Genomic DNA, 24,729 nt, shown 5'->3' with positions numbered 1-24,729 from the left:
TATACATGGTCGTTTTTTGGGCCAAAAACGCCTTACTATACATGGTCGTTTTTTCGGCTAAAAACGCCTTACTATACATGGTCGTTTTTTTTGGCTTCAAATGCCTTACTATACATGGTCGTTTTTTTCGGCTAAAAACGCCTTACTATACATGGTCGTTTTTTTGGGCCCAAAACGCCTTACTATACATGGTCGTTTTTTCGGCTAAAAACGCCTTACTATACATGGTCGTTTTTTTTGGCTTCAAATGCCTTACTATACATGGTCGTTTTTTGGGCCAAAAACGCCTTACTATACATGGTCGTTTTTTTCGGCTAAAAACGCCTTATTATACATGGTCGTGTTTTTCGGCTTCAAACGCCTTACTATACATGGTCGTTTTTTTCGGCTACAAATGCCTTGCTATACATGGTCGTTTTTTCGGCTAAAAACGCCTTATTATACATGGTCGTGTTTTTCGGCTTCAAATGCCTTACTATACATGGTCGTTTTTTTCGGCTAAAAATGCCTTGCTATACATGGTTGTTTTTTGGACCAAAAACGCCTTACTATACATGGTTGTTTTTTGGGCCAAAACGCCTTACTAAACATGGTTGTTTTTTTTGGGCCAAAACGCCTTACTATACATGGTCGTTTTTTTGCAACAAAAACGCCTTACTATACATGGTCGTTTTTTCGGCCAAAAACGCCTTACTAAACATGGTCGTTTTTTGGGCCAAAAACGCCTTACTATACATGGTCATTTTTTGGGCCAAAAACGCCTTACTATACATGGTCGTTTTTTTGGAACAAAAACGCCTTACTATACATGGTCGTGTTTTTCGGCTTCAAATGCCTTACTATACATGGTCGTTTTTTTTCGGCTAAAAACGCCTCACTATACATGGTCGTTTTTTGGGCCAAAAACGCCTTACTACACATGGTCGTTTTTTCAGCTAAAAACGCCTTACTATACATGGTCGTTTTTTTCGGCTAAAAACGCCTTGCTATACATGGTCGTTTGTTGGGCCAAAAACGCCTTACTATACATGGTCGTTTTTTTCAGCTAAACACGCCTTACTATACATGGTCGTTTTTTTCGGCTAAAAATGCCTTACTATACATGGTCGTTTTTTCAGCTAAAAACGCCTTACTATACATGGTCGTTTTTTTCGGCTAAAAACGCCTTACTATACATGGTTGTTTTTTCGGCTAAAAATGCCTTGCTATACATGGTCGTTTTTTCGGCTAAAAACGCCTTACTATACATGGTCGTTTTTTTGGAACAAAAACGCCTTACTATACATGGTCGTTTTTTGGGCCAAAAACGCCTTACTATACATGGTCGTTTTTTGGGCCCAAAACGCCTTACTATACATGGTCGTTTTTTCAGCTAAAAACGCCTTACTATACATGGTCGTTTTTTGGGCCAAAAACGCCTTACTAAACATGGTCGTTTTTTGGGCTAAAAATGCCTTGCTATACATGGTCGTTTTTTCGGCTAAAAACGCCTTACTATACATGGTCGTTTTTTTGGAACAAAAACGCCTTACTATACATGGTCGTTTTTTGGGCCAAAAACGCCTTACTATACATGGTCGTTTTTTTGGCCAAAAACGCCTTCGTATACATGGTCGTTTTTTTCAGCTAAAACGCCTTACTATACATGGTCGTTTTTTTTCAGCTAAAAACGCCTTACTATACATGGTCGTTTTTTTTCAGCTAAAACGCCTTACTATACATGGTCGTTTTTTTCGGCTAAAAATGCCTTGCTATACATGGTCGTTTTTTGGACCAAAAACGCCTTACTATACATGGTCTTTTTTTGGGCCAAAACGCCTTACTAAACATGGTTGTTTTTTTGGGCCAAAACGCCTTATGGTCGTTTTTTTGGAACAAAAACGCCTTACTATACATGGTCGTTTTTTCGGCCAAAAACGCCTTACTATACATGGTCGTTTTTTGGGCCAAAAACGCCTTACTAAACATGGTCGTTTTTTGGGCCAAAACGCCTTACTATACATGGTCGTTTTTTTGGAACAAAAACGCCTTACTATACATGGTCGTTTTTTGGGCCAAAAACGCCTTACTAAACATGGTCGTTTTTTGGGCCAAAAACGCCTTACTATACATGGTCGTTTTTTGGGCCAAAAACGCCTTAGTAAACATGGTCGTTTTTTGGGCCAAAAACGCCTTACTAAACATGGTCGTTTTTTGGGCCAAAAACGCCTTACTATACATGGTCGTTTTTTGGGCCAAAAACGCCTTACTAAACATGGTCGTTTTTTGGGCCAAAACGCCTTACTATACATGGTCGTTTTTTTGGAACAAAAACGCCTTACTATACATGGTCGTTTTTTCGGCTAAAAATGCCTTGCTATACATGGTCGTTTTTTTGGCTAAAAACGCCTTACTATACATGGTCGTTTTTTGGGCCAAAAACGCCTTACTATACATGGTCGTTTTTTCGGCTAAAAACGCCTTACTATACATGGTCGTTTTTTTCGGCTAAAAACGCCTTGCTATACATGGTCGTTTTTTGGGCCAAAAACGCCTTACTATACATGGTCGTTTTTTCGGCTAAAAACGCCTTACTATACATGGTCGTTTTTTTGGAACAAAAACGCATTACTATACATGGTCGTTTTTTGGGCCAAAAACGCCTTACTATACATGGTCGTTTTTTGGGCCCAAAACGCCTTACTATACATGGTCGTTTTTTCAGCTAAAAACGCCTTACTATACATGGTCGTTTTTTGGGCCAAAAACGCCTTACTAAACATGGTCGTTTTTTGGGCTAAAAATGCCTTGCTATACATGGTCGTTTTTTCGGCTAAAAACGCCTTACTATACATGGTCGTTTTTTTGGAACAAAAACGCCTTACTATACATGGTCGTTTTTTGGGCCAAAAACGCCTTACTATACATGGTCGTTTTTTTGGCCAAAAACGCCTTCGTATACATGGTCGTTTTTTTCGGCTAAAAATGCCTTACTATACATGGTAGTTTTTTTCGGCTAAAAATGCCTTACTAAACATGGTCGTTTTTTGGGCCAAAAACGCCTTACTATACATGGTCGTTTTTTTCGGCTAAAAATGCCTTACTATTCATGGTCGTTTTTTTCCAGCTGTTTTTAAGGTGAAAAATGCTGGACTTTAAATGGCCATTTTATAAAAACGCATACATCTGGATTTGAACCCGCTTCATCCCCCTGATATGCTGACGCCATAACCAGTGGACCACAGTAGCAATGCTCTATCTATCCTTGAAATCACACACATCACAAAGGTTTTTATATACTAAGTTGTTGAAATAAAAAAGGCCCAGGATTTGAACAACTATCAGCTGGACTTGTAAGCAAACACTGTAACCACTTGACCACAGGCACTGCTACATTAAGCCTTGAAGTAAGACCCCCAAAAAGTCTTTATATAGTCGTTTTTTTTTCAGCTAAAAATGCCTTGCTATACATGGTCGTTTTTTGGACCAAAAACGCCTTACTATACATGGTCGTTTTTTGGACCAAAAACGCCTTACTATACATGGTTGTTTTTTTTTGGCTAAAAACGCCTTACTATACATGGTCGTTTTTTGGGCCAAAACGCCTTATTATACATGGTCGTTTTTTCGGCTAAAAACGCCTTACTATACATGGTCGTTTTTTTTCGGCTACAAATGCCTTGCTATACATGGTCGTTTTTTCGGCTAACAACGCCTTACTATACATGGTCGTTTTTTTCGGCTTCAAATGCCTTACTATACATGGTCGTTTTTTTCGGCTAACAACGCCTTACTATACATGGTCGTTTTTTTCGGCTATAACGCCTTACTATACATGGTCGTTTTTTTCGGCTTCAAATGCCTTACTATACATGGTCGTTTTTTTCGGCTAAAAACGCCTTACTGTACATGGTCGTTTTTTGGGCCAAAAACGCCTTACTATACATGGTCGTTTTTTGGGCCAAAAACGCCTTACTATACATGGTCGTTTTTTTCGGCTTCAAATGCCTTACTATACATGGTCGTTTTTTGGGCCAAAAACGCCTTACTATACATGGTCGTTTTTTTCGGCTTCAAATGCCTTACTATACATGGTCGTTTTTTGGGCCAAAAACGCCTTACTATACATGGTCGTTTTTTTCGGCTAAAAACGCCTTACTATATATGGTCGTTTTTTTGGGCCAAAACGCCTTACTATACATGGTCGTTTTTTCGGCTAAAAACGCCTTACTATACATGGTCGTTTTTTTCGGCTAAAAATGCCTTGCTATACATGGTCGTTTTTTTGGGCCAAAAACGCCTTACTATACATGGTCGTTTTTTGGGCCAAAACGCCTTACTATACATTGTTGTTTTTTTCGGCCAAAAACGCCTTACTATACATGGTCGTTTTTATGTCCAAAAACGCTTTACTATACATGGTTGTTTTTTTTGGGCCAAAAACGCCTTACTATACATTGTTGTTTTTTTCGGCCAAAAACACCTTACTATACATGGTCGTTTTTGTGGGCCAAAAACGGCTTACTAAACATCGTCGTTTTTTTGGCCAAAAACGCCTTACTAAACATGGTCATTTTTTTTGGCCAAAAACGCCTTACTAAACATGGTTGTTTTTTTTGGGCCAAAACGCCTTACTATACATGGTGTTTTTTTTGGGCCAAAACGCCTTACTAACATAGTCGTTTTTTGGGCCAAAAACGCCTTACTATATACATGGTGGTTTTTTTGGGCCAAAACGCCTTTATACATGGTCGTTTTTTTGGAACAAAAACGCCTTACTATACATGGTCGTTTTTTGGGCCAAAAACGCCTTACTATACATGGTCGTTTTTTTCGGCTAAAAATGCCTTGCTATACATGGTCGTTTTTTCGGCTATAACGCCTTACTATACATGGTCGTTTTTTTCGGCTAAAAACGCCTTACTATACATGGTCGTTTTTTGGAACAAAAACGCCTTACTATACATGGTGTTTTTTTTGGGCCAAAACGCCTTACTAACATAGTCGTTTTTTGGGCCAAAAACGCCTTACTATACATGGTGGTTTTTTTGGGCCAAAACGCCTTATTATACATGGTCGTTTTTTTGGAACAAAAACGCCTTACTATACATGGTCGTTTTTTGGGCCAAAAATGCCTTACTATACATTGTTGTTTTTTTTCGGCCAAAAACGCCTTACTAAACATGGGCGTTTTTTGGGCCAAAAACGCCTTACTATACATGGTCGTTTTTTTCGGCTTACAAATGCCTTGCTATACATGGTCGTTTTTTCGGCTAAAACGCCTTACTATACATGGTCGTTTTTTTCGGCTACAAATGCCTTGCTATACATGGTCGTTTTTTCGGCTATAACGCCTTACTATACATGGTCGTTTTTTTCGGCTTCAAATGCCTTACTATACATGGTCATTTTTTTCAGCTAAAAATGCCTTGCTATACATGCTCGTTTTTTTTCGGCTAAAAACGCCTTACTATACATGGTCGTTTTTTTCGGCTTCAAAAGCCTTACTATACATGGTCGTTTTTTCGGCTAAAAACGCCTTGCTATACATGGTCGTTTTTTGGACCAAAAACGCCTTACTATACATGGTAGTTTTTTTTCGGCTAAAAACGCCTTACTATACATGGTCGTTTTTTGGGCCAAAACGCCTTACTATACATGGTCGTTTTTTTCGGCTAAAAACGCCTTACTATACATGGTCGTTTTTTTCGGCTACAAATGCCTTGCTATACATGGTCGTTTTTTCGGCTATAACGCCTTACTATACATGGTCGTTTTTTTCGGCTTCAAAAGCCTTACTATACATGGTCGTTTTTTTCGGCTAAAAATGCCTTGCTATACATGCTCGTTTTTTTTCGGCTAAAAACGCCTTACTATATATGGTCGTTTTTTTCGGCTTCAAAAGCCTTACTATACATGGTCGTTTTTTGGACCAAAAACGCCTTAATATACATGGTCGTTTTTTGGACCAAAAACGCCTTACTATACATGGTCGTTTTTTTTCGGCTAAAAACGCCTTACTATACATGGTCGTTTTTTGGGCCAAAACGCCTTACTATACATGGTCGTTTTTTCGGCTAAAAACGCCTTACTATACATGGTCGTTTTTTTCGGCTTCAAAAGCCTTACTATACATGGTCGTTTTTTTCGGCTAAAAATGCCTTACTATACATGGTCATTTTTTTCAGCTAAAAATGCCTTGCTATACATGCTCGTTTTTTTTCGGCTAAAAACGCCTTACTATATATGGTCGTTTTTTTCGGCTTCAAAAGCCTTACTATACATGGTCGTTTTTTGGACCAAAAACGCCTTAATATACATGGTCGTTTTTTGGACCAAAAACGCCTTACTATACATGGTCGTTTTTTTTCGGCTAAAAACGCCTTACTATACATGGTCGTTTTTTTGGGCCAAAACGCCTTACTATACATGGTCGTTTTTTCGGCTAAAAACGCCTTACTATACATGGTCGTTTTTTTCGGCTACAAATGCCTTGCTATACATGGTCGTTTTTTCGGCTATAACGCCTTACTATACATGGTCGTTTTTTTCGGCTTCAAAAGCCTTACTATACATGGTCGTTTTTTTCGGCTAAAAATGCCTTGCTATACATGGTCGTTTTTTGGACCAAAAACGCCTTACTATACATGGTCGTTTTTTTCGGCTAAAAACGCCTTACTATACATGGTCGTTTTTTGGGCCAAAACGCCTTACTATACATGGTCGTTTTTTCGGCTAAAAACGCCTTACTATACATGGTCGTTTTTTTCGGCTACAAATGCCTTGCTATACATGGTCGTTTTTTTCGGCTATAACGCCTTACTATACATGGTCGTTTTTTTCGGCTTCAAAAGCCTTACTATACATGGTCGTTTTTTTCGGCTAAAAATGCCTTGCTATACATGGTCGTTTTTTTTGGGCCAAAAACGCCTTACTATACATGGTCGTTTTTTGGGCCAAAAACGCCTTACTATACATGGTCGTTTTTTGGGCCAAAACGCCTTACTATACATTGTTGTTTTTTTTCGGCCAAAAACGCCTTACTATACATGGTCGTTTTTATGTCCAAAAACGCTTTACGATACATGGTCGTTTTTTTTGGGCCAAAACGCCTTACTATACATGGTCGTTTTTGTGGGCCAAAAACGGCTTACTAAACATCGTCGTTTTTTTGGCCAAAAACGCCTTACTAAACATGGTCATTTTTTTTTGGCCAAAAACGCCTTAGTATACATGGTCGTTTTTTTTCGGCTAAAAATGCCTTACTATACATGGTCGTTTTTTTTGGCTAAAAACGCCTTACTAAACATGGTCGTTTTTTTGGGCCAAAAACGCCTTACGAAACATGGTCGTTTTTTTGGAACAAAAACGCCTTACTATACATGGTCGTTTTTTGGGCCAAAAACGCCTTACTATACATGGTGTTTTTTTTGGACCAAAACGCCTTACTAACATAGTCGTTTTTTTGGGCCAAAAACACCTTACTATACATGGTCGTTTTTTTGGAACAAAAGCGCCTTACTAAAGATGGGCGTTTTTTGGGCCAAAAACGCCTTACTATACATGGTCGTTTTTTTTGGCCAAAAACGCCTTACTATACATGGTCGTTTTTTTGGACCAAAAACGCCTTACTATACATGGTCATTTTTTTGGGCCAAAAACGCCTTACTATACATGGTCATTTTTTGGGCAAAAAAACGCCTTACTATACATGGTCTTTTTTTTGGCTAAAAACGCCTTACTATACATGGTCGTTTTTTCGGCTAAAAACGCCTTACTAAACATGGTCGTTTCTTTGGGCCAAAACGCCTTACTAAACATGGTGGTTTTTTTCGGCTAAAAATGCCTTACTATACATGGTCGTTTTTTTCGGCTAAAAACGCCTTACTATACATGGTAGTTTTTTGGGCCAAAAACGGCTTACTATACATCGTCGTTTTTTTCGGCTAAAAACGCCTTACTATACATGGACGTCTTTTTGGCCAAAAACGCCTTACTATACATGGTCGTTTTTTGGGCCAAAAACGCCTTACTATACATGGTCATTTTTTGGGCCAAAAACGCCTTACTATACATGGTCTTTTTTTGGCAAAAAACGCCTTACTATACATGGTCGTTTTTTCGGCTAAAAACGCCTTACGAAACATGGTCGTTTTTTTTTGGGCCAAAACGCCTTACTATACATGGCGGTTTTTTTCGGCTAAAAATGCCTTACTATACATTGTCGTTTTTTTTTTCGGCTAATAATGCCTTACTATACATGGTAGTTTTTTCCCCCTCAAAGACGCCTTACTATACATGGTCGTTTTTTCGGCTAAAAACGCCTTACTATACATGGTCGTTTTTTGGGCAAAAAACGCCTTACTATACATGGTCGTTTTTTCCGGCTAAAAACGCCTTACACCTTATACATGAATAGTACAAGAGCAAGGCGTTTTTAGCCCAAAAAAACAACCATGTATAGTAAGGCGTTTGTTTTTTTTTTGGGCCGAAAAAAACCACCATGTATAATAAGGCGTTTTTTCATAGTAAGGCATTTTTTGTAACAAATCCATCTTGGGCCTGTCGCGCTTGCGATTTCTCTCCTTTTTCATTCGGCCTACTCGCTTGCTGTTTGCTTTTAATTTCTCTCTGCGAATCTTAATTGCTTCTTCTTCGGGTCACTTCTAATCTGAATTATGATGAGCAGGTCAGATTTTACAGCTGGCCCCGTGAAAGCACCTCCAACACTTTACTACTGATGTCACTAAGTGCTTTCCAAATTGCTGACTCTGCCATTTATGATTTCTTTTTTTTCATACTATTAAAATGAAGCTATTTTCAGGGCTAATTTCACAACCTTCTGAGCTCTTATCCGATCAACTCACGACTGATATCATACCAGTTCCTTCCTCCCCTCCCCCACCGTACCATACCCCCCATTTCAATCCTCAAAAGGTCAACGCTAGCCTTCAAGGTAAAACTGTCCTTCCTCTTGCTTGTCTTCTTCTCTTAGCGTCCTTCACATGTCTATTCGTCCTCTTCCTTCACGCCATTTCCATTCTTACACCTCGGTTGGCTTTCAACTAACGGACAATTGCTTCCCAGACACCACCGAGCGTCTCTGGACTTGAGACGAAACGGACTCACACAGAGTGATCCAACAACAAAGAATCAGTTTGGCGTACAGGTGTGAACATACCCAGCTCGGATGCGCAAGTGTGGATGCTGCATTCAACAAATGTAAATCTGACCAGAATAAAGAATTACACAGGACAAAGAATATGTCTAAGATACAGAAAAAAACGCTATATTAGAAGAGAAAGAGGGTATATATATCCATCTATCTCTCTATAATAATAATAATAATTTCATTCATAAGCGCCTTTCAAAACTCCCAAGGTCACTTTACAGTCACGGGATGAAGTTTTTCTGTGGGTGAGCAGCGGCAGCCACATGCGCTAGCGTTCACTCAAACCGGAAGTCAATGGACAGAAAGCTAGCTAGCAGATAGCTAATCCGGGGATAGATAGCCAACAAACCGGAATAACTCAAATAGAGAGAAAAGCAAGCTAGCTAGCTAATAGCCAGTTAACAGATAGATAGCCCTATCTATCCATCTATATCTATCTATCCATGTATCCATCTATCCATCCATACACCCACCCATATCTAGATAGCTAGTTATATATCTATCTCGATCTAGCTAGATAGCCATCTATCTATCTATCTATCTATCTATCTATCTATCTATCTATCTATCTATCTATCTATCTATCTATCTATCTATCTATCTATCTATCTATCTATCCATCCATACACCCACCCATCCATCTATATCTAGATAGCTATTTATATATATCTATCTCGATCTAGCTAGATAGCCATCTATCTATCTATCTATCTATCTATCTATCTATCTATCTATCTATCTATCTATCTATCTATCTATCCATCTATCCATCCATACACCCACCCATCCATCTATATCTAGATAGCTATTTATATATCTATCTAGAGCTAGCTAGATAGCCATCTATCTAGAGCTAGCTAGATAGCCATCTATCTATCTATCTATCTATCTATCTATCTATCTATCTATCTATCGAGATAGCTATCTAGCTATTTAGATAGCGATAGCTATCTAGCTAAACCAAAACTTGAAAAAAAATTGGGAATGGCGCTTTTCATATTTTCGCTTCCCGAGTAAATTTGGGAATGGCAGAAAATGGGTTAAGATGGTCATAAAAAAATGAATTGACTGCCATGAAAAAAATGAATTGAGATAAAGCAGCAATTCTTTTTCTTTTGGCTTCAATTGCGGAATATGGAATATTCAGTCAACCACAAGGAGGAATTGATGAAAACCTTGGACCTGTGAGATGGCAAACCTTGGGTGTCAAGATTTATCCTGTTTAGAAAATAAATCGTACTGCTAATTACGCTTCTCCAGTATTTGAACCATGCAGATTGCTTTTTTTTTGGGGGGGGGGGGTGGAATGACAAATGTAAATTCTTCAGCCTAGTGCAGGGGTGGGCAAACTTTTTGACTCGCGGGCCGCATTGGGTTCTAAAATTTGACAGAGGGGCCGGGCCAGGAGCATTTGGAGGGAGTGTTTGGGCCGGAAATACTCCGAACAAGTTATGTCCATAATTTATAAAAGCACTTCAAATGACTTCGACTGAGCGTATTTTACAAAGATTCCACAGCATATAGCTATAGTTTACGTTTTAAGACTTGCGCTGAATATATGAAGTCTTGTTTTCGAGTTGATGACGATCCCCATGTGACGTCACGTTTGGACCGCCCTGACCGAGAAAGCGACATACAATGCATTTTGGGTACTTTGTTTAGTCTGAAAACTTCGTGTTAATCCGTGTTGATGGCGAAGAAGGAAAACACATAAATAACGCCATGGTGAATCGTTGTGTGTTGCACCAAGACAACTATTTGATATTCGCTGACACAAATTCCCAGCTGACAAATCAGCCCATTTCCAACGGAGCTTGGGCGCAATCTTCTGCTTTTTCTGGGTGCTACATTGCTGTCATTGACGGCTCGAATTGATATGGGAGGACTCCTAGAATCAATTGCAAACATTTATGCTTTCCTCTTCAGAAGAACAAGAACAAGAAAACATCTTCTCCGAATCTGAAGCCATTGTTTTGATTCTCGAGCAACCTTCTGAAACTGGCCATTTCCGGATTCATTTTGAAGTCATTTTTATTGGTGTTTTTCATTTAACTAAAAATATCAGCCTGCCTGATTTGGGTATTTTAGATGCTATAAAACGTTTTTCTGATGTCAGTGGGAAACAAAAACAAAAAATGGTGCCGGTTGTCCTTTAAATGTAGTATGTACAAACCTCATAGCACAGTAAAAACACTACAACCCAATTTATTAACTGTCTTTCAAATGTGAAAAATATCCCTGATCAGTTAATAAATTTGTCTCAAGGAATATGCAAGATATGGCATTTACAAACTATTTCGCAGATACTTGGAGGAGGAAATGGAAATAGATTAAAATAACATATGCACTGTGATTTATCAAGATTGCGTCTGTTTTTAAGTTTCCATCGAAGGGCAAAGAAATCAACATTTATTGAAAAATGGAATCACTTTCAACATTCAAAACATATTATTACACAACGAAATATTCAAGCTCAATAATACCTACTTGTGTTAAATTCCGCCAAATCATAGATGGTTTGTCCTGACCGCGCGCTCAACAAACTCCTCACTGACGCTCTCGCCTTCACGCGCTAACAAAACACGTGTACCGTCGCCGAGCACACAAACATAGACTACCTGCAGTTGAAATTTGCATACTCGGCTCGGCAGCCAATCAGAAGCCTGCTTCTTTCTTCCGGACTTTCGCAAGCGTTACAAAGTCGTGCAATTGCATGTCATTTTCCAAAATAGATGCACAGAACCTCAAACTAGAAGAAAGATTCAAAAGAAGCTAACAACATATGTGACGCTACAAAACGTAAATTTACATTAAACCGTGACTGTAAAGTGTACGTGAGACTTATGAAAGGGGCTTAGTGGCTCGTAGGAATCAATGCAAACGTTGCATTGTGCACCACAATGACAATCGACTACTGTAGCAAAATTTACAGCCATGCGCATTTGCCGTAAATTAAGCAAGGTAGCATTTGTAGTTGGTGCATTCTTGATTTAAAAAAAAACTTTATACTTTGTGACAATGTTTCTTAATGGGATTGGTCTCATTTTCCTTCAAGTTGGGAAAAATGGGGCAGGCAACTTTTCAGTTATCTGCCCTGTTGTTCGCTAGCTTTTTGTCATGAGTTTTAGACACTGTTTGTACTATAATTTGGGCAAGTTCGGCGGGCCGGATTGAAAAGCCTAACGGGCCGTATGTGGCCCGCGGGCCGTAGTTTGCCCATGGCTGGCCTAGTGATATGGAGTCCGCTCATTGACAGCAAATTGATCTCGCATTCACGCCTACCATCGATGTCTCATTACCAAATTGATTCTCTTCGATGTCCTTGAGGTGCAAGAGAAGGCGTTTTATCACTGGAGAGACAGTTAATGTGCAAAGAAGCCGTTGGCGGAGAAAGCTTTGTGGGTGATTGTGTGGAGGTTGTGTGCACGTGTCTGAATGTGTGAGCGCTGCAATGGACGAAAGCTCTGTGCCACTTTGTTTTTTTTTATTTATTTTTTATTGATAAATCATGATCACACGTAGCGGTTTTGGGATGGGGCGACTGAGGGAGCAACAAAATTAAGCCAAATTTAGAACCAAGTGCTATTTTTTTTTAATAATATAATAATACATTTAATTTATATGCGCCTTTAAAAACTCTCAAGGTCACAGGATAAGTTTTTCTATCTATCTATCTATCTATCTATCTATCTATCTATCTATCTATCTATCTATCTATATAGCTAACACGATAGCTATGCATGTAGCTAGATAGCAATTAACCTACCTACCTACCAACCTAACCTGAAAATTAACGTACCAAAGTATAACATTCCACCATGACGTCCCCGATCCACTGCTGAAAAAGATGCTTTGATCCTCTCCTCGTTCATCTATGTAGCATAGAGAGCTAATAGCTAGCTAGACACCTATAGATCTAATAATAATAATAATAATCATAATAATAATACATTTCATTTATAAGCGCCTTTCAAAACTCTCAAGGACACTTTACAGTCATGTAATTTTTATTTATCTAGCTATCCAGCTAACTATCTGCCTAGCTATTTGCTATATATTAGCTATCTAGCTGGCTATCTATCTGTAGCTGGCTAGCTAGCTACATAGGTCTTGTATGTACTATGTGAGCTATATAGCTAGCTAGCTTTTGTATGTGCTATGTAAGCTATGTAGCTAGCCAGCAAGCTACATATTGTAGCTTTTGTATGTGCTATGTGAGCTATGTAGCTCGCTAGCTATCTACATATCTTTTGTATGTGATATGTAAGCTATGTAGCTAGCTAGCTATCGACATATCTTTTGTATGCGCTCTGTAGAGTGAACGCTGGCACGAACGGCTGCCGTTGCTCACCTGCACAAAAATAATAAATAAAAAAGCTCTAATCCGTGACTGTAAAGTCTCCTTGAGAGTTTTGAAAGGCGCTTAAAAATTAAATGTATTGTTATTATTATTATTATTATTATTATTATTATTATTATATGAGTTAAATTGTCCACCAATAGCTATTAGCTATCTATTCAACAAAAACAGTCCTTCCGTCATACTCTAATTTTAGTAACAGTACGTGCTTCTCACTTCAGTGTAAACGCTTGAGCGTTTGCGTCACAGTGGCAAAAAAACAACCAACAAAGTTCCAGTCGAGCAAGCGTCACAGACTAACAGCATTCCCTCTCCCTTTTCCTCATTCCGGCCTCTACCTTTTATTTGTTCTTCAAAAGGGAAAGCCAAGCATGTGCCTCTTACGCGAGGCCCCGGGCGCTGTGCTGACTTGTGTTAAGTAATAATACGGCGTGACGTCAAAGGAGGAAGGGCGAGGCGGCGCAAAACAGCCGATTGGAAGAAAAGAGAGGAGGAGAATGGCCGGCCGTGGCTGGGCGGGGCGGCGCGTGAGAAATCTGCATGTGTGTCAGCTGCTCCGCGTCTGTTTGCTTGATAACGCGGCGCAGACAAACAAGTCTTTAAATAGTGTTTCGAAAACACGCCGTCGATCAGTGTTCATTTTTAGTGAGCCGTCCAGACTCGTGCCGGTCGCTACCAAAGAAAATCTATTATTCGCTAGGTATTAGCTATTGATTCGCTAGCTATGAGCTATCTATTCGCGATCTATTCAGTAGGTATTAGCTATCGATTCGCTATGTGACTATGACTATTCGCTATCTATTCGGTAGGTATTAGCTATTGATCTATTAGCTATCTATTTTCTAGGTATTAGCTATCTATTCACGAGGTATTAGCTATCTATTCGCTAGGTATTAGCTATCTATTCGCTAGGTATTAGCTATCTATTCGCTAGCCATTAGCTATCTATTTGCTATCTATTCGCTCGGTAGTCGCTATTCACTAGTTATTAGCTATCTGTTCGCTAGGTATTAGCTATCTATTGTCAGTCTATTCGCTGTCTATTAGCTATCTATTCGCTGAGTATTAGCTATTGATTCACTAGCTATTAGCTATTGATTCGCTAGCTATTAGCTATTGATTCGCTAGCTATTAGCTATCTATTCGATAGCTATTAGCTGACTATTCGCTATCTATTCGGTAGGTATTAGCTATTGATCTATTAGCTATCTATTTTCTAGGTATTGGCTATCTATTCACGAGGTATTAGCTATCTATTCGCTAGGTATTAGCTATCTATTCGCTAGGTATTAGCTATCTATTCGCTAGCCATTAGCTATCTATTTGCTATCTATTCGCTCGGTAGTCGCTATTCACTAGTTATTAGCTATCTATTAGCTATCTATTTGCTAGCTATTAGCCATCTATTTGCTAGCTAGCTAGCTTGCCATTTGTTTGAGTTACTTCCGGGTTGAGTGTGGCTGCCGCTGCTCACCCACAGGAAAAACAAACATCCTGTGACTGTAAAGTGACCTTGAGAGTTTTGAAAGGTGCTTCGAAATGAAATGTATTATTATTTATTATTATTATTAATTATTTTGTTCTGCTCAGTTTTTTCCATCTTTTTAAGTGTCTACTGCGCGACTGTCAAAATATAAACAAGACCATACCAAATGTATTGTGTAAAATGTATCTGTTATTTTACAAAAGATGAACACAGTAATGTCCTGTCTATCTGTCTCTACTTCTTGGACTAAAACGAAGGACCAAAATGGCATTGGACAAAAAAAGATACTTTTGGCGATTACAACCTAAGATAATATGGCAGTCTTAGCATGCCTTGTTATGGTAGCTGACCTTTTCCTTTGTCAGGTGATGTCTGTGTTTTATCACTGGAAATACCACAGGCAGGCATTCACCCGGATTGTATACTATAGTGTTTCCAAAAAAAAATAAAGCCAGAGAATTCCACACAGAATGTAAGGGGGTCACTATGACTTTAGCCCTAAAGGACATTGGCTATATTAGTTCGACTGAGCTGTTTACAGTCAAAACAAGCACATGAGGGCTAACTTCCACTCTAATCTGAATGCACGGGGCTTCGTCCAACCTTCTAATCTTTCGTCCTGCGCTCGCCTATTGCCTGATCTATCATCTATGCTCCCCGTAGCGCTTTCACAGGTGACTTTTGTACATATTTGCAGCTTTACAACAAGCACATGACTGTGTTTGACAAATCTAAGTGCTTGAAGAATGTCTGAAAGTCCGCCCTGTCCATCGGCGTGCTAACCATATTAAAATTGATATATTTTGCAGGCTTTGCCAAATTAGGAAGAGGGATGTCAAAAGGAGCTCAAAAAGTAGGAAAAGGGTTACATTCCAAACCTAATTTGGTACCGCAAGGAACAGTGATGAAAACGTTTCTTCGGCCGTCATCTGTACTTCTTTGAAGGTGTCAGACGTTACGCTCCTCATCCGAAGAGCTTCGTCAGCGAACTAAAGTTGTGCTGTTAACTCTGGACCTATATATATATATATATACATATATATATATACAGGTAACATCCGACTTACGACCGAGTTCCGTTCCGACCAAACGGTCGTAAGTCGAAATGGTCGTAAGTCAAAATCCATTCAAAATGTTGAATAGAGACTGGGAGGCTAAATGACCCGCAAACTCCCCCCCTTTGGTGCCATCACACGGTCAATTTTTTTTTTTTAAACAGGGTCTGGAGGTTGTGGTCGTAAGTACGGGTAGTCGTAAGTCGAGCTGGTCGGATGTTACCTATATATATATATATATATATATATATATATGTATATATATACCCCTAATGGACAGCCATTAGCTTTGATATCACCTCAAACAATGCTAATGAGGTAATACCAGAGCTAATGGGGCAATCAGAGCCAATCATAGAACATTAGAGGTAATCAGACAAAAGAAAAGAAGTAATCAGATTAGCTTCAGTGAGTAGTCTACTGCTCCCTCAACCTTAGAGCACGGACCTATCAGTGCAGAGGCCTGGCACCGCTACCTCTGTCCATTAGGGATATACTGTATATAGGACCAGAGTTACCAGCACAACTTTAGTTCGCTGAAGAAGCTCTTCGGATGAAGAGCAAAACGTACGACACCTTCATAGAAGACGATGACGGCCGAAGAAACCTTTTCATCGATGGACCACTGCTGTACGACTGAGAGCCTACACAGACAAGGTACGGTGTTATTATTGGTCTGTACTAGCAATAAAAGAATAAAAGTCAATGATCGGTATGTAGGCGGTCACCTAATAATTGCCTACTTGATGATTGTAATTAACAAAATGAACTTTCCAACTCTATGCAATCAGCTTTATGGGCCACACCAATACACAGTGCACATGTTGTTTTCGACGGCCATTTGGAGGCCGTGCAGCGTGAGTGGGCCCCAAGCTTCAGCTGCACGTGCACGCCTGTACATTAATCCAACACTGAGTGTGGGTCAAAGTTCAAAGTTACAAATGTAGGAAGGAGCCTTTATTTCATTGACGCCTATCGTTTGTATATTTTACCCAATAATTCCACTTGATTAACTCATTCACTGCTATTCACAAATTTATTTGGGAATTGAAAATATGACGTAGAATAGCCATTACCGATATTTTTTTATGCTTGGGTGCCGATAAAGCGCTGGCCATGGCCTCTGGCAATGTTTGTTCTTTTTCCACACGGGGCAGCATTTCCTTTTTTCCCATGTTCTTGCTTTGTTCCATCTTCAGCTGTTGTTAAATAATAATAATAATAATAATAAGAATAATAATAATAATAATACATTTCATTTATAAGCACCTTTCAAAACTCTCACGGTCACTTTACAGTCACAGGATAAGTGTTTTTGTGAGTGAGCAGCGGCAGCCACCCGGAAGTAACACAAATACATAGAAAGCTAGCTAGCTAGCCAATAGATACCTAATAGCTATCTATCTAGATAGATGGCTAGCCAGGCAGCTAGATAGCTATATGGCCAATAGATCCCATCAATCAGGCTCCACAAACAAGCCATCTACACTTTGTACAAAAAGCTACCAAGCCAGCTAAACAGAACACAATTGATGAGGAACTAGATAAAATTATCGCAGAGAAAGCACCTACAGGGGATCATTCCTCAACATGGTAAAAGAAGGTTCATCAAGTGTTTAATGCTGAGGAAACCGGCCACACCATTCCATTAAGGCATCAACGACCATCACAAAGGCAAATAAAACGACTTTATTATATAATACAGTTTATTTCTTTAATTATACCACAGCACATTTATTATACATAAAATAAGGTATATTTTGTGTAGTTTTGAGGCTTAGAAAATAAAGTAGAAAATTATGTTTTATGGGGACTTGGGAACGTATTATGTTCATTTTAATGGTTTCCTATGGGAAATTAATTTTGGGGATACACACCTTTCACCTTACACACTCTGTCTGGGATCCAATTAAGTTCGTAAGCCAAGGTATCACTGTATATTATGTGTGTGTGTGTGTGTGTCTATCTATAGCGTCCGGCTTTCCTGCGTGTGTTCGTGCTCTTTAAATTTGCCATCAGCGGCGTGCGTGGACCCCAACCCTGACGTCAGCAGCCTACATCAGTACCTTGGATACGAGCTCGCCACTCACCGTCGGGATCCTGCCCCGTTTTGTACCAATCAGGGCTGTGTTTTCCCACATAGCCTTCCACACCCACCCACCCACACACACTGCTGCTGCTCACTCTGCTTTTGCTTTGGACTGATTGTTCCACAGGCAGGGAGGGAATCTCCATTTCAAGCACAATCGACTGTGACATCGTGAATACAAAGGAAAGAGGTTACTGTCCCTGTGATGATTTTTTTTAAGGTTGCAGCGCTCCTAATTTGCGTGTTCTTATATTATATATAGTTGTAAGAACGCCTTATTTGTCAGTGGTGGCTTGAGTCTTTAAACCATTTGCTGTCAGCGGCCCTGCCTTATCTCTGACGTAAACACTCGTCATCGGCGTCACTCCCATTTCGTGGTATCATATGTCTCAAGAGTGATAGCGCGCAACGACCAATGAAAATCAAGTACGGGCGATACTCCGTGGGAGGTGCTTGCATTTCCAACCAATCAAAGCCACCAATATTGTTTTGACCTCAGTCACCGCAACAACGCCTACCTCGTGCCCATGGCGGAGAAAATCTATAAATACGGGCGGTCGTCGACCAGGAGGAGTCGAAGTCGCTGAACTCCCGAGAAGGAGGGAGCTACTCCGCCGAGCCTGCTGAAATAATCATAAAACAACAATTAAAATCATCTTCAAATCCAGAAACTCAAGCAATCTGCAATATTTTTCATCTATCTACTGGAATACTCTTTTTTTTGTAATTCTTAGTATACGTGAAACTATACTTTTTTTTCACCATTTGCACAAACAGTACTTGACAACTACTGAGAATCCCTTGATTTTTTTTTAAGTGAGTATTTTTCCTCAGCCCTTTTGGAAACGTGATGCGATCGCTCTTGTGGCTTTATTTTGTCTTGACGTACTGAAAGCTGTGCTAACTCTTACTAAGCTGATTTGCTGCGTCAGTCTACGAAAGTTAAGGTTCGTATGTATGGGTGGTTAGATGTTGCGACTCTTTTTTTTCTTTTCCGAAATGATGTTTTTCTTTGTGATATCTTTATTAATGACGCGATGGTGAGTCGAAATTGTGCTCTGTCGACTCGATTTTCTTTCTTTTCCTCCCCAGTGGTGTCAACTCGTAAATTATGTATGGAAAAACCAGCAGCTCTCCACTTCAGTAAGCGTATTGCTTGAACTTTTCCAAGCTGATAAGGGTTAAAACGTTATTTCGCAATAGTTTTGCTGTACATTTAGCACAGAGGGAGCGAGTTTACTGACAAAAATAAAGTAGCTTCACTTTTGGGGGAAAAAAAGACCTAAAAACTGTTCATCGTATGTTATCTTATTCATCGATCGACCAAGCCTTTTTTTATACAATTAATTAATAGACGAAAACACATTCGTATGCTTGCACGTTTATATTAAAGAGGCTATTTGTGGTATGGACGTGTTTGCTTTTTGTTGTGTAGATAAATGGGTGTAGTCATTTGTTTTGGGTGTTTTGCACAGTCACTCGATGGTCAAATTACTTTGTTCAGGGGGACGTTATCGAGTGTTTTCAGTCAATGCGGTCTCCTGCTTTTTATGGGGTGGGGGGGGGGGTGTCAAGATTATGTAACCAACCGGGTTGTCTTTTATGAGTAGGGTAACATAGTAAGTAAGGTTTTATTTGTCGACATCAAAAACAAAGTGGTTTAAAAGGGAAGTGCATTCGAATATTGTAACCTTGTGGTGCAGGGAATGTTTCAAGAAAATATATATATTTTTTTTAAACTGACTAACAGTGCTGTTTCTTTCTGTGTTTTCTTTCCAGAACGTTTCACATTGTGCGGAAAGAAAGCTCGTCTCAAGTACAATACTTTTACCCTTCCCGGATCTCCGACTGATCTACGTATTAGTCCCTTTGCTCCATTCGACTTAAAGAGCAATCCGTGTTGTTAACCACGGCTAAACTAAGCAGACCAAGTCGACCCGTTTTTCCGCACACCCGTTCTCCGCTCATCTGGTAAACGTCAGCAGTCAGCTATGCAGCTTGAAATCCAAGTAGCTCTTAATTTCATCATCTCGTACCTGTACAACAAACTGCCCAGACGACGGGTCAACATCTTCGGCGAGGAGCTAGAGAGGCAGCTGAAGCAAAAATACGAGGGACACTGGTACCCGGATAAGCCATACAAGGGCTCGGGCTTCAGGTGCATCCACGTGGGGGAGAAGGTGGACCCTGTGGTAGAAAAGGCAGCCAAAGAGAGCGGACTGGACATCAACGATGTTCGCAACAACCTCCCCCAGGACCTCAGCGTGTGGATCGACCCCTATGAGGTGTCCTACCAGATCGGGGAGAAGGGCCCCGTCAAAGTACTGTACGTCGACGACAGTAACGAGGGCGTGTCGGCCAGCGGGGGTCTCGATCTGGACAAGGAGATCAAGAACAGCTTCAATCCGGACGCTCAGGTCTTCATGCCCATCAACGAGCCCGTAGGCGGCGCCTCGCCGGGCTCCAGTTCGCCCTCGCCTCCTTTCGGCCACTCGGCCGCCGTCAGCCCAACGTTCATGCCCCGTTCCGCGCAGCCTTTGACCTTCACCACCGCCACCTTCGCCGCCACCAAGTTCGGTTCTACGAAGATGAAAAGCAGCGGGCGCAATAACAACAACGGCGCTAGCGCTAGCAAGGCCGCGCGCACCTCCCCCACTAACCTGGGCGTGAATGTGAACACTCTCCTGAAGCAGAAAGCCATCTCCACCTCCATGCACTCGCTCTACGGGCTGGGCTTGGGAACGCAGCAGCAAGCCAAGCCCTCGGCGCTGTCACCCAACGCCAAGGAGTTTGTGTTCCCCAGCCTGCAAGGCCAGAGCGCCTTGTTCCCGACGGACGGAGGCTCGCTGGGTCTGGGCCCGCTTCCGTACAGCAACGCCTTCGACGTGTTCGCGGCCTACGGCGGCCTTAACGACAAGTCCCTGATGGACGGCTTGAATTTCAGCTTGAGCAACATGCAGTATTCGAACCAGCAATTCCAGCCAGTCATGGCCAACTAGTACGTAACGGCGAGTACTTGACGACCAGATAATGTGACCGTTGGTGGTGGTAGAAGGAGGTTTCAAACATAAATGCACAGTTAGGGGATGACAAAAAAAAAAAGACAAAAAAAACAAACAAAAACAACAGAATGTCAAGGATCTTCGTCACAAGTCTTAAGAATACAAGCCCGAGGGTGAACTATTTTTTTTCCACCCCATGAGTGACAACTTTTCATTTTTTTTTTTAACCCTACGTGGTGACGCTTGTTGTACGAGATGTCCAAGCTTGGTGATCCAACTTGTAACATTATTTTGTTATTTTATTTGCCAACCAAGCACAAACTATTTTTTCTTATGTTACCGTTTAAAGGACAACCGACACCACCGGACAGGTTGTGTCCATAATTTGTAAAATCACTTCAAATGACTTCTATTGAGCGTATTTTACAAAGATTCCACAGCATATATTATACCATATAGCATTATTATAGCATATAGCATACATATACTGCATATATTTTACATTTTAAGACTCGCGCTGAATATTCAGGAAGTCTTGTTTTCTGTTTATTTTAGATGCTATAAAAGTTTTTTTTCTGATGTCAGTTAGGAAACAAAAAAAAAATGGTGTCGGTTGTCCTTTAAACCTATATATTAAAATGAAAACGACAAAAAATAATAATAATAATACACCACCACCACAAAGTCATGGCCTCTCAGTATTTTTGACACAACTGGACGTTGCCAATCTTTCAAGAAATTGGCAAAGCTATAAAGTGGGATTTTCTGGTCTTTTTTCTAATTGTATAATTTAATTTAGTACAGAGTTTGTAAAATATCAGAGTATCTATTGTTTCTACGACACGGTATTTGCATTTATATCTTTTTACTACTCCAGTGATCTGTGATGGCTGCAGCAACTTTTTCTTTCTTTTTTTTTTATCGAAATGATAATAAAATGAATCCATCTTTAAAAAAAAATTACATTGAGTCTTCTAAAGACTGTGTGCAGAATATTCCATAGTGGTGGGATTTAAAGAATATTTGCTTTTTGACCGGGGCGGGTGGGGGAGGGGTGGAATATAGAGTTGTATTTTCTGTTAAGAGTCAAAAGATTTTTGCTATATGGACAAAAAAATGTAATCATATATTAATTTTGTACCTACATTGTGCAATACTTGATAAAAACGAAACGGTATAACAAAGTATTCGGAGTCAGTGTCTTACATGTTAACAGGTACTGATAGTTTGTTAAGTTTGTATTAAAAGGCTTGAAAATAACCGCTTGTTGACTTTGGGTCTTTTTGGGGATGCCTTTCCTGATGATTATTAAATGGATTGCAGTGTCATCCTGACACAAACATGGATTTTTTTAGTACAGAATGAACTATGTTGCCCTTTTAGTCCCAACATGCATGTCAGAATAATACTTTATTCGCGAAATATGAATTAAGCAGCAAAAAAAAAAAAAAAAAAACTTAGGTGGCGGCCATTTTGATTTGTATTGCTACTGTTACCTAAAAATGACATTAAAGGGCTTAGTTTGCAAACATTACACGACCAAACCTAGAAAACAGGTGATTGGCCATCACAACATGGAAATTAGAATAATACTTTATTCAGGGAATATAAATTAAGCAGTAAAAACTATCCATTTGTAGCCATCTGAGGGGGCGGCCATTTTGATTTGTATTGCAACTTGCTGTTACCTAAAAATGACATAAAAGTGCCAAAAGGCTCACCTTGCAAACGTTACATGACCAAACCCTGAAAACAGGTGATTGTGCGTCTCAACATGGACATTAGAATAATACTTTATTTACGGAATATGAATTAATCAGCAAAAAAAACTACCCATTTTTAGCCATCTCAGGGGGCGGCCATTTTGATTTGTATTGCCACTTGCTGTTATGATGATGAGGATGATACATTTCATTTATAAGTGCCTTTCAAAACTCTCAAGGTCACTTTACAGTTTTTCTGTGGGTGAGCAGCGGCAGCCACATGCACCAGCGTTCACTCAACCTGGAAGTAACTCAAATAGAGTTAAAAAGTTAGCTAGCTAACTTATAGATAACTAATAGATAGCGAGCTAATAGATTGCAAATAGATAGATAGCTAGCTAGTGACCTAAAAATGACATAAAAGTGCCGAAGGGCTCAGCTCGCAAACATTACATGACCAAACCCTGAAAACAGGTGATTGGGTGTTGCCTTAGCAACTGTGATGTCATTTTCCATCAACAGCAAGTGACAAAATATGGCCGCACCCTCCTATGGATGTAACAGGTTAATTTTTCCCTGTCAATTCATATTACGCACACGCAATATTACTCAAAAGTGCCGCCCGTGTAATAGGGGGGTAATGAAAAATAATCCTCTTTAAATTCACAAAGCACACCTTGTCAATATTTAAATGTTGATGAAAAAACAAGGACTGTTTGCCGTCGGCGAGGCAATTTGCACTTCTGAGGTTGAGGGTTTGGAATTGGAGCTGTGGCCTTCCTGTTTGGACTTTGCATGTACTCCCGCGACCCCGGCGAGACTTAAAGGACAACCGACGCCTCCGGACATGTTGTGTCCGTCCTAACTGTCCGTTATAGACAGCTAGCTAGATAGCCAGCTAGCCCAACTAGCTGAGTCAACGCTAAATGTTTGTGTAGAACTCAAAGCAAGAGAATTTTTATTTTGTTTTGTGTTTATCGTGGGGAACCTTTTGTCTCTCAAGGGAAATGGACATGTCAATATTGTACCGAGCCCACTGGTATCAGTCAATATAAAAAAAAAAGAAATTAGATTGAAAATCTGTTCCCTCCGTTGATTAATTTGACCTTCTGTTGCGCAATCAGTCAAGATTTGTGATTTTTAGCGTACAAAATAAAACAATTGAGAGCGTTTTCGGGATGGAGTTTGTGCTCCTGCTGCGTATCTTGGAATGTTCGAGACGAAAATAACCGTCGTGGCCCTCTGGGGGGCGGCCTCATCGTCACTTGACTGTTTGTGTGTTCCCTGATACCCTTGTAGGGTGGGGGGGGGGGGGCTCCATGTGTGTGTATATGAGAGAGGGGCGGGGGGGGGGAGGCCACTAATAGTGCCCTGTAAAGTTCACCGCGTGTTTATGTGCTGATACTGTGTGCAGAACACGGCATGGTGGTAGGAGAGAGTGTTTGTTTATCATCATCGGGGTGAATGTCTTGGGGGAAGGTCGTCCTTAAAATGCAAAAATGGTTCAGGGTTGCTTTTCGCACTCGTTTTTTTTTACATTTATTTATGTCTTTTTTTTCTACTTTTACAACGCGCCACCCGTCAAACCAAAGGCCTTTGCTTGATGTCTGGCAAGCTTAAAGGACAACCAACGCCTCCTATTCAGGAAGTCTTGTTTTCGAGTTGGTGACGATTCCAGACGTGACGTCACTGAAGCAACGCCCCTGACCGAGAAAGCGATATACAATGCATTTTGGGTTACTTTGTTTGGTCTGAAAACATCGTGTTGATCCGTGTTGATGGCGAAATTAGAAGGAAAAAAAGATAAATAATGCGATGGTGAATCGTTGTGTGTCGCACCAAGACTACTATTTGATACTAATTGACACAAATTCCCAGCAGAC

General features: G+C 40.1%; 2 protein-coding genes across 3 annotated transcripts in view; both read left to right on the top strand.

Annotated features, from left to right (window-relative positions):
- The window catches only part of spag9a (sperm associated antigen 9a), an 89,455-nt gene extending 69,300 nt beyond the window's left edge, over positions 1–20,155 (top strand). Inside the window, exons 31-32 of one of the 2 annotated variants that reach the window (XR_016118031.1) lie at positions 18,025–19,088; positions 19,921–20,155. Coding sequence is in view for 1 of the 2 variants with exons in the window: in XM_089018488.1 (XP_088874614.1) it covers positions 19,921–20,048 (128 nt within the window). In the remaining variant the exon portion in view is untranslated. The remainder of the gene's footprint in view (positions 1–18,024; positions 19,089–19,920) is intronic. The other variant, XM_089018488.1, reaches the window with a different exon arrangement.
- Positions 20,133–22,403, top strand: tob1a (transducer of ERBB2, 1a). Its single transcript, XM_089018494.1, has one exon. The coding sequence runs from the start codon at positions 20,133–20,135 to the stop codon at positions 21,138–21,140; it is 1,008 nt and encodes a 335-aa protein (XP_088874620.1). The 3' UTR covers positions 21,141–22,403.
- Positions 22,404–24,729: the final 2,326 nt, after the last annotated feature.

This window comes from Hippocampus bargibanti, linkage group LG17 (assembly GCF_051943395.1).
Source record: "Hippocampus bargibanti isolate YZ-2025 linkage group LG17, ASM5194339v1, whole genome shotgun sequence".
NCBI classification, from domain to species: domain Eukaryota; kingdom Metazoa; phylum Chordata; class Actinopteri; order Syngnathiformes; family Syngnathidae; genus Hippocampus; species Hippocampus bargibanti.
Note: the sequence above shows the minus strand (reverse complement) of the source record. Positions and strands in the feature narration are given on the sequence as shown.

Excerpts from the sequence above, each read along its gene's own strand:
- tob1a (XM_089018494.1), top strand. The coding sequence starts at position 20,133 with ATGCAGCTTGAAATCCAAGTAGCTCTTAATTTCATCATCTCGTACCTG.